Consider the following 11,443-nt stretch of genomic DNA (forward strand, 5'->3'; position numbering starts at 1 on the left):
TCTAGCAATTTTTGTGACACTGCCTTGATGGCTTCTAATTAGGGTTCACGTGTTCTAATCCTCTAAATCCTGCAGATAAATGCAGGATTTAGAGCATTAGTTTGTTCTCAACTCCTTTTGTCTTTAGTTTAGTTAGACGATCAAAAACATGAATGTAATAAGTTAAACATCGTTTTTTTATGCCATATTTTACTGAAATAATAATAATGTGCTTGTATTTTTGATATGCGTTCTGATTGAAGTGTATTTCTGACCTTTTGTCACATTTGTTGCAATTTACAAATCGATCATAAAAAATGTGTGAACTTGAATTGAACCTCTCACGGTTTTTATTAGTTTTTTCTGATCATTTCAAGCTTCTTCATCTTTTACGTTTATGTTCTCATTTGATTATCTTTGTCTTTCTTCTTCTTGGTTTCAGTGTTTACATTATGAGAGTTTTCATTTTTGTTATCAGAAGGAGATTTGTTTTTGACTTTACCTTTTACTTCTTGGTTGGTTAGGTCACGGCCAAATCAATTTAAGGTAAAGGTTTACATAGTGTTCCTACTGTTCCCTACTACTGACTATTCAGTACTACTGACTATTCCCTACTTTGTAATATGAGTAAATCAATTTCTAGAATTATTTGAAAAAAGGTGTTTATAAGAATTCAGTCCTGTTGCCAAATTTTCCCAAAATTGCCATTACGCTATAATTTTATTTATTTATCCTGTTGAATATGTTATTTGTGAATTACATTATGTCGATTTTATTACCAATAAAAACCACTATACGATATTTCCAAGAAGTTTCTGGCCAGACGTCTGATATAAGATTAACAGACAAGAGCATTTTTTTATTTATTTCCGTTTATTGCAGAAACTATACTATAAAATCCATTTGTAACTGTTTACTATATAATTATACAAAAACAGTTTGTTATGAATTACTTTGTTATTTTATGTGATGTTGAAAGACTTTTGTCTGAAAAACCACTTGAGTTTTAATCAGCCAAAGATATGCTGCCTTGTTTTTTGAGTTTTGTAGTAATGAGAACCCAATTATAATGACTGTTATTACAGCTGAAAATCCATTAATTGCAGTGCATTTCAATATAACCCTGAAGCGTTATTGAAATCATCGTACAAATTGAAAAAACTAAACAATGAACCCGTGATATTAAATTCTACAAATATTTGTAAAACCATTACATGCTTTTCAAATTCGTTTAATTTCCTAGTAGTGGATGATGGCATCAATCTTTTATGGTACTTACGTAGCCTCATCAACACCGGAACCGACTTTAAAAAAAAGATGATGATGAGTAAAACCCAAGGCTACTACGGCCCAGAATTACCGAACAAGGTTGTTATTTTTTATTGGTTGAAAATGTAAATTCAACTGTTGATATAGACCGTCAAATTACTTATGATCAGTATTAAATTCTTTATTTAGTATAATGAGGTGGTTTATTTGGAAACGTGCATGCGACAGGTACGTGAATGACTAATTCGGATGAATTAATTGGTCGGATTACCGGAATGGAAGAGTTTAATTGGATGATTAGTTGATGACCTTGCCGCATTCAGTCCAAAACAATCATCAGTTTCTATAGTAGCGTGTTTGATTGCTTTAAGTCATTGTTATGATACTTTTTTTGCGAAAATTGTATTCATTCATTAAATTTACTTGGTAGATGTGCTGCGAAGCAGGAAGAAGTTTTGCAAATATTTTGGAAAATTTAGTTCAAAAGTTAATAATAGTTAAGTATGTCAGTTACTACTCTCCACAAAGAAAATGTCTTGAAGCTCCTTCCCACTGTTTTATCAGATCAGTTTTAACTAAAGCTATGTAGAAGTCAATTCTATATCTTGTACCAGAAGGAGGAATAACCCACAGTCTTCTCCCACTAGTGACCCCTCTGATTTTCAACTAAAGATTTATTGCTGACATGGTTATTTACAAACTATACTTGATTTTATATTAAAATTTTAGTGCGTAATCTGAATATTTCGACATAATTATCTTCTAATTTATTGTCGTCGTATTTTTTGAGATCGCCAATGTCAAATATTCACGTCTTAACTTTGTTAATCGAAATGAGATTTACTACAGTAATCTGTAATGTTGAACTGCAATGAAACTTTGCATGCAACATAGAAAGTGTTTTATTGAAGCGTGGCCATTTTGCATTTCGTGCTATATCCTCCACGTTCCGGCAAGATTCAAAGGTCAAATCGGTTTCGTTCAATTTCTCTGTGGGAAGACATACCAGCCGAGGATCGTTTTACGTAACTTTCTGTGTATTTAATCGGTTGAGGAATTCTTATTGTTCGAGACGTTTAATGTGACAATGTAATATTTATCGTGAAAAGAAAGCACATTTCATATAAATCTTAGTGAGAAATTGCCTGCTGCTTCTAGTGAAAACGATGTACCAAACTGCACTAACTATATAGAAACAGCACCTTAAGGTCATTAATCAGATAAAAGTGTCGTGGTTTAAGGGTTCTAAAAAAAACCGCAGTGAAGTGTTGGGTAATTAGGCGGAACTTCCTCTTCAGCTCCGCCCGTTTCAAGTCACCGGAGGAACAAAGATACCTACTTAATTGTACAGTAGCTTTAAGTAATTCAGACCGTATCACAGGGCAAATTGCCATTTCAGGTCTGGTAAATGTCAAGGCGTTACGACCGGTACGATCGAATCAGGAATCGATCATGTGAATTGTCTTTTGTTTGTCGCCCAACTGGCTTTTATATCAGGACAGTACTTTAACATTTGAATCAAACTCTCTTAGGAAGAGATTGAGAGATGTTCATCATTTTGTCAGATTTGTCAGATTAGTTTTCGAAAGTACATCCTATATTAACCATTCCTAACTGGTTTCCAACTAAAAATCAGAAAAATGCGGCTTATTGGTTGAATGCTTAAGTAATATTGACATTTTGGACTTACTTGGATTATCTCTGCGAATTAGAGTGACCATTGTTAGCAGCCAACATTGCGAATTCAACGATTTTGTTCAGTTAACAAGAATTTCAACTATGAGAACCACTTATAATGTATCAATTAACAAATTATTGTTGAAGATATGGTATACATTTCTCTTCTTATGTTAACCAGGAAAATCTAGTATAACAATATTGATATCTTCTTCTTCTCCTGCTGCGTATCCATTAATGGATGTTTGCGATCACTTTTTTCCACTTTTCCTTATTACGTATGGTATGCGACTTGTCCACTGCCTTGCGGAGCCATGGTGGCTGCCCAGAGCAGTGGAGGCCTTTTTCCTGCCGATTCCTCTCTTTCCCTCAATTATCAATTGCAGGAATTGGTTTCTCTCGTAACGTATTACGTGGCCGAGGTATGCTGTTTTTCGACGTTTAATGGTGTCTAACAGTTCGCGGTCTTTATTAATTATTCTCAAGACCTCATCGCTGGTTTTTCTTGCAGTCCATGGAATCCTCAGTACACGCCTGTAGACCTACATCTCGAATGCTTCCACCTTGTTCATAGTGCTCACCTTCAGTGTCCATCCTTCCATGCCATAATCTAATTCTCAAGCCAAGATCGAAATCAGTATTGGTGAGCACTTTTTTGAATTTCATAAACGCACTGCAGGCATTTTCAATACGCCATCTGATTTCTTTGTCTAATTCCCAGTTTTCACACAGCCACGTTCCTAGATATTTAAATTTATTTACTCGCTCTACTGGTTGATTCTCATATGTTAGGCTTGAGTTTTGAAATTGAGTAATTATCATAAATTTAGTCTTCTTGGTGTTGATATTGAGGCCCATGTTCTTACTGCATTCCCCGACAGTCCCAAGCATATCCCACAAATCCTCCATGTTATCTGCAATTAGAACTGTGTCATCCGCATAACGAATATTGTTGACCCATACACCATTCGCACCGCCCACGTTGCGTTCTTCTAGGGCTTTTCAGTATGCAGCGGATGTCTTTTTGGTTTATGTCCAATCTATTTAGGATTTGGATCAGTTGATGATGTTGTACTCTGTCGAACGCCTTTTCATAATCAATGAAACACAGCATTATGTCCAAATAAAAAAGCCATTTCTCTCATTACAAATAAATACCTAATCCATACCTAACCAAAATGATTTGACTTTCTTTATTAAACAAAATTGATAATGATGAAGAAAGGTATAAACTATTGTTTAGAAGAAATATTTTTATCTTTTACTGTTCCTAAGTATTGGAATCGCTTCATATCTTATCCCAGAAAAGCTACCTAAACTGTGTTAGTCAAGATATGTTTGTATCAATAGCCCAGCAAACCCTTTCAAAATTCATCAGGTTTTGTACTACAATAGTTACTCATTTATGACATTTTATTTAATTTCCGAGTACAGAGGAAGAACAGAACCAAGTGAAACTAGGTTTTATGGAAAAGAGAGGATTTCCTGATATATTGGTTGCTATAGATTGTGCCCATATTTTAAATATCTCTACACCCCAATTTTTTGGTGGTGATTTCCGGGATTCGTGGATTCATGGAACAAAATTACGAAGACAAAAAGAAATAAAATAAATTACATAACTTGAATTAATGTAACGTGTAGATGGTGGTGGCAGGAACTAAATCCTAACAATGATTATTATGGCTAGAGATTGTTAATTTGTTTAACAATGGAGCCACCGTAATAGTAAATTTGTTAGGAATTGTTAGTTCTGTCTTTAAACTAACAATCGGTTTATCAATGGTCTGTTCTGTCAGAATTGCATTTTTAATTCTTTTACTGTAATACTAAGTTAAAAAACTAAGTCTAAACTACTCAATATTCTACTGACAAAACCTGTGTGTTTAACAACACTGCGCTCTAATTAATTAAAATATTTTTTCAGTTCCTAGCCTTGTGTTTTGCTTCCATAATGCCAAATTTAATTAACTTTTTGCCTTTTGTGGATAAAAGAGCAGATATTACAAAAGACAGACTTAAAATGCAAACTGGTTTTTACCAGCGGTTTCGGTAATTGATTTTTTGGGATATGTCTTTTTTTGTCCAACCTTTAAGCAGGACCGCACTTAGGTTTAAAAATTCTGTAGAAGATTTCAAATGATGTCCTAACTTTGCCAAATGTGTGTTAACCATGTCCCTTTATCGAGATACAATTTGCCGAATTGAGCAGGAATAGTCGATTGATTTTCCATAAAGCAGATTTTGGTTTGACAATGTTTTTTTTGTCCCTAACTTTTTCAAAAAACCGAACTTTTTTGAAGAAAACGGCATTATAAAACCAAAAAAACATGAATCTTAACAACTAACTAATTATTAACAGTTATAAGATTATTAAATATTTTAAAATTTTCAACATTGTGTGTGCTGTGTTGGTTGTTTTTTGTCCTTCCTCTATCTTTTTATGCTGTTCTTGATTGTGCTTTTGGTCACTTACAAGACCCTGGAAAGTTTCCAAAAATTACACTTATTTTTTTGCTTCCTATTTAGCTAGCAGATCTGCCTGGTTAGCTAACTGTTCTGGCACCAAGACTATCTATCTTGGTTCTTGCCAGTGAATCTATCAAAATCTTTCGTCTTTGAAGATATTTTCTCTGTGATCTTGCGGTTTAGTGATCTTGCAGTTGAAGCGAATTTTTTTAGGAAACGATGGTAATCTACTGGAGCTTTCACACCTGTCAAAAGTAAGAATATAAAGCCATCGCACGTAGTACATAGAGATAACAATTATTAATGTGGAGCTTAGAGTTCCTGGAGGCACCTAATCTAAAACCAAAAAGTACATTTAACATCATTAATACTTTTATTTGTTAAACAGATTATGAATTCTCTCAAATTAAGAAATATCAATTAACATTTGAATCAAAGATTACATCTATAATAATATTTAATACCTACTCAATAATAACCACTTACTAGCCTTTCAACTTAAACATTAACTGCACATAAACGTATGCATATTACTTAAAACGAATCGCTTCCTTAATGGAACTATTTCAATGCAGACAGATTAAGCATTATCTATGGCCCTGAGGATAACACTAATCTCCGAGAATTGTGGAAACAAATCTCACTTTAAGTTTAATAAATTAAGCGTAGTCATAATTGATCTACTTGAATTACTACTGCGAATCAATAAATTACATCATTACTCATGTGGTGATGTTGATGTAGATGCAACTACATATCTAATAGGTTATCACTGTTTCAGCTAAATATCTTCTCCCAGTTGGGACATTTTAATGTCCTGTGCTTCCGGTATATTGTCCTAGAATTGATTTACAATTTCTCGAAAATAAGCATTGCTTATCAAAGTTTTACCTGAAGTTGTACTGAATTCAACGATTCCACACTAGTGCTCTTTGATATAGTAGATTCCTGCTCGAACATGGGGTTTTCAAAAGATCGGTGCAGATCCATTACTGATCCAGCTGTGGATCTATCGTCTACGATATATCCCCGATCTTCAATGTTGTTGTAACGTATCGTGTAACCGGATAAGGAGTGGTTGCCAAACAATCTAGGCAGAGAAACTAGTTTTTTTTTCATAGTTAACAAATTAACCAACCTGTTTGTGATGTTTCTCCCTTGAGGTGAATACAAGGCAAATAGTAGTAAAAACACAGTAACAACCGCCAGTAAAGTACTCAAAGTCATTAGGGACAGTTGCTTCAAACGTCCACTAGTGTAATGTAAAGGCGGTCCGGAGACTTGCAATTCTATGTCTGTGCAAAAGTATGAGGGATCTGAAATCCCAAAAAATTATTTTTTTTGGCTCTTTCTGAATATCGAGTAAACTTAACTCTGGTCAGGGTGTGATAGATTTGATTGGCTTCAATTAGGCTATTACCAGTAAATGCCAATGTTTCTGCAAACACAATCAAAATCCTATTACCCTCAATTTTGGTGGCAAAAGTGTTACTTGTTATAGATTCTATTGATTCATAAATTTTCTGAATGGTAAAACCAGGCTTTAAGGTATTTATTGTAATCACAGCTCCTAAAAAATTACTATATTTGTTTTTAATAGTTATTTTAACTTTAACTTGCATATACCACAAATAGGTTGACCACAAAACCCGTAGGGATAAATGTAGTCAACGCATTCTGGCTGAATGTTTTGAGGTACAAAATCGCACAATCCATCATAATCCATAGTTGCATAGCAACCAGTTGGATCCTTGCATTCTTCGTGAGTAATTTCTAACTGACTGGTTGATGAACCTGACAATTGAATAATCAAGTATACTGAACATCAAACAAAAATAGGATGACGTAAATTTGCAGTGTTGCCAAAGTGCAACTTTCTGGTTGGAGGTGTGTAATGCCAATCGCATGTTTGTTACATTTTGAAACGAAAAAACGTCAAAATTGTTGACTGACACTAAATGGCACTAAAATATGTAAACCAAGATCATTTATGAAACGTTTTGTCTTATTACAAAACAACTTTAAATAGTCACAAATTGTGAAGTGTAAAGTGAATTCATTATTCTGATATCTGAGATCATTACAGATTGAAAGGTGTAACTTGAGGCAACTGTTAAAGTCAAACTGTCTTCGTCTTTGGACTGTTTAAGATAATGTAGTTTTAGACTTCATGTCAGTAGGAATAGACTGATCAGTTAATTTACATTGCAGCTAGAGTGTTCTAGTGTGTTTTAGTGTCCTGTCAACTGTTTCATCATCAATGAACAGCGTAAACCAGGTGAATGTATTTTTAATATGTCAGTAATCAATGGTTTCAATTTATCTGATCTTAAAATGAGTAGGTTTAATTCAGCAACCGTTGAACTATTGACAAAACATGGTAAATCATATAATAGTCACGGTTATACTTTACCGTACACTAAGTAATCGATTATTCCAGTAATTCTGAAAAGAATACACCTAGAGTTAGGATATCTGATTGACTTGAATAAATTTGACAATAGCGCACATTGAATTTTCTGACGTCATCCTATTTTTGTTTGATTTTGGTATTAGTAACTAAGTCTTACTGGCAAAAACTTCCTGGTCGCCATGAAACAAGTGAAGATCGTAAACTTTTATTGGTCGATCCAGGATTAATGCTCGAGTAAAAAGCGATGTAGGAAAAAATACTTGATCGTACCTATAAATTACACAACATGTTTAATATGAAAACGTTATCTGAGATAAAGCGTTACACTAATGGAACTCTGAAAATGTAGGGAATAGCGGGGTTTTCAAGTTCTCCAACTTTCACCCATCCAGGATAGTTGACCCAAGTATTGTAATTGTTGCCAAATTTATGTTGCTTAACGCCTGGAAATAAATTTATAAACAGTTTTTTCAAATCATGATAAAAAGAAAAACCAACCATAGGAAAACCGTGTAACTGACAGAGAAGCATTGATAATTGCATGCGCGAGACAAAGACACAAAACCTAATAATAAGTCTAGTAGGTGAAAACTTTGGGGCAGTGTTGCCAAAAGCTTTTCTTAATTCGTCTACTGGATTAGTTACATAATTTTGTTATTGGTCTATTGGACCATTTTGTCAAAATTTTACAGTAGAGAAGTATACAATATTTGTATTTATGTGATGGTTCCCGTTTGTTTATTATTATTTCTTTTTGGGGTTATGTTAGGTCTTTCTATTTGACAGATAAAACATAGTAAATTAGAGATCTGTCGCAACGTACCTGAAATTTGACTAATAAACAAAAAAACAAATAATTTTATTCGTTTTTAAACAAAATTAAACACTCTTATCGCAAACAGATTATTAAAATAAATAAAAATGATTAAGAATGTTCACAGAATTAATTTTGCAAGTAATCTATTCTAGTAATCTAATCTAGTCGACGAATTCGGAGATTTTACAACATTGCAACAAAATTGTTGGCCTACTTTGACTTTTCTTAGGATTATTGTCTTTATCTCGCGCATGCAATTATCAGTGTTTTGATCTGTAAAAAAGCCATTTAAATTTAAAAAATATTTATTACTAGGTCTGGTAATTATTTGAAAGCTTATTGAATGGAATTTAAAGTAATAAAATGCAGCTTAAACGTATTAAATAAAGTATTAAGAATAACACTAATAAATTTCAATACGATCGGTAAAACAATTTTTTGTGATAATTCATTCATAATGATTATTATTCATCATGGCTCTAATTCCTGAAAGCATGAAATGGGATTCTCAAGAGAAGTGTTGATAGAATGTGACATATACTGTTATTAGAAAAAGCAGGTTTGTAGTTGGACACCCTGTAGATTTATTTAACTGTTATATGTTTTATTTCTATACTGTCTTTAACTTTGCCTTTACACTAATTCTGTAGAATAAGTGGTTTATTACCAAAAATTTAGAGATTTTTAAATTTTGAATTTTTTATATCTTTTGTAGCTGCAGAATTTATGTCACAAGATCCAGTAGGTCATCCAATGATTTTATGCCAATTTGTCCATTTTTATTGTTAAAAATATCACAAATTGCAAAGACCAATTGCTAATAATTTAATATCATCCAGTTTTACAAAAGTTTGCTTAAATGTCATTAGTAAGTTTTTGACAATAATTTTGACATTACTGCTAAACGTAGTATTTTAAGAAAAAAATCATAATAAATCTGAAAGTCATAATATAAAATGTTACCTACTTACACAAAATTACATAACAGGATTTTTAAATATCTGTTGGAAAAACTTACAAGTAGAATTGCTGGTATGTTTCTCAAACGTAATAGTGGCATCTGGTTCAAAAAACATTGTAGCCCATTTCGGTAGAACAATCTGACTGATGCTCATATTCCCAAACACAACATCTGCGTCGTTCTGAGGGTTCATAATAAGACAATTGGTCTGACCTGGTCGAAATGCACTGTCCCAATTTATGGGATCAGACATGTTGGCTGTTAAAGTCCAAATAAACGTGTCACATTTTACTTTTACAACTAAAACCAAACCGATATTAGTAAAATTTAAATTGTTTTTTTTTATGGAGCAACTTTACTGAAGACACAACACCAGAACACTTGAATAATTAAGATTGAAGTAAGATGCATTTTTGATGCAAGTTTAACTATCAATCCAATGGATTTTAAATTCAGACTGAAAAGTCTGAAAGGGGAGTGAAAGTTGAAACTTGTAGGAGGTATGAGTTTACATTACAATTTTCATTTTAGTGTCAATCACCAGACCGATTATTAACTTTAATCTACATTTAACAGGGCTTCAATTGAGTGCATCAGCTTTTAAGTGCTACTCATAGTCATTAATAACAATCGTGAGTGATGTTAAATATGTTGCCATCGTCCATCATCATCTACATCTGCAATTGTTTACCATTCAATACATCTACGGGTCGTTGATTGTATTTTAAAATTATTACTTTACTACTCATTGGGAGTTTCTTCAAATAGTGAATTTATGTGCCAAGGAATCAGCTCAAGCACAACATTTTTTTTTGATGAAGATCTACTAGCTTGTTTTGCAACAAAAAATGACATGTTACAGGAAAAGATCACTTTCATTTAAAAGTTACGCCTGAGCTCTGTTCGGTTACGCTAAGTTGAATAAGAAGAATTCAAAAATGATAGGACAATTATTGCAATTTTTTACGTAAGAATTTTGTAATGTGAATTGTGTTTTAAATAATAGATAACGGTTAAAAAGTAATTCATATAAACCATGTAGATTATAGATAAAAATCTGGTTAATAATGACCTGGCTGCAAAACTGGGTTATCGTTAAAATGAAGCCAAAAGCTTGTTAAGAGGTTTTTGTTGTTAACAATTAATAAATTCCATTTGACTAGATACATGAGCATTAGACGGCTTTTATTTATATTTTATATTATATTATATTTAGTTTCGGGAGGTCTGTAGCTACTAAGAAACGAAATAAAAACTCCAGTTCCGTATTTGAAAATTTGAAGTTGATGATGGTATCTAAAAAACATGATCTGAAAACTAAAACTACTTTCTTAAAGAGCATACAAAAGTGCCTCCAGAAGGTGCCATTGATTTTCCAAAATACAAAACAATAAAGTGGTAAAAAATAAAATAGAAATTTGACTTTTTCGGTTTTTATCTGCGGATCTTATAGAAACTTTTAGATTTTTTTTTCACCAAATTCATTAGCAATAAAATGCGCAACTTTGTCTCTATTTAACTGAAGCTCTATCAACTTTTGAGATAGCACTGCTAATTCATCGAATTTCTATAACACCCTATAGATGATACATTAAAACATACTTTAAATCTTTAGGAGAATTAAAAAATATAATAATATACAGAGTGGTTCATTTAAAATAGTGAAGTTGGTACCAGCTTTGTTGGTAGTACCTCCTTCTTGGTTACCATGTCTTCCCAACTTATTCCTAAGTGCTTTCTAGTCTCTGAAGATTGGCTATCATCAAAGCTATTCTAATTTTTGATATTGCAGCTCTAAACAACTCAATGGAGCTACAGTTGTATTATTATCTCAGATTACTTAACCAGGAAATATGTC

At 32.8% G+C, this 11,443-nt stretch overlaps 1 protein-coding gene across 1 annotated transcript; it reads right to left on the minus strand.

Annotated features, from left to right (window-relative positions):
- Positions 1-5,733: 5,733 nt before the first annotated feature.
- On the minus strand, positions 5,734-10,073 carry LOC145726270 (uncharacterized). Its single transcript, XM_081975293.1, is given in 9 exon segments — positions 5,734-6,232; positions 6,286-6,484; positions 6,533-6,725; positions 6,728-6,964; positions 7,021-7,188; positions 7,965-8,077; positions 8,133-8,250; positions 9,643-9,885; positions 9,945-10,073. Coding segments are annotated over 9 exon segments (1,380 nt in total). The 5' UTR covers positions 9,997-10,073; the 3' UTR covers positions 5,734-6,175.
- Positions 10,074-11,443: the final 1,370 nt, after the last annotated feature.

This window comes from Ips typographus, linkage group LG3 (assembly GCF_016097725.1).
Source record: "Ips typographus isolate SLU linkage group LG3, UJ_Ityp_2.0, whole genome shotgun sequence".
NCBI classification, from domain to species: domain Eukaryota; kingdom Metazoa; phylum Arthropoda; class Insecta; order Coleoptera; family Curculionidae; genus Ips; species Ips typographus.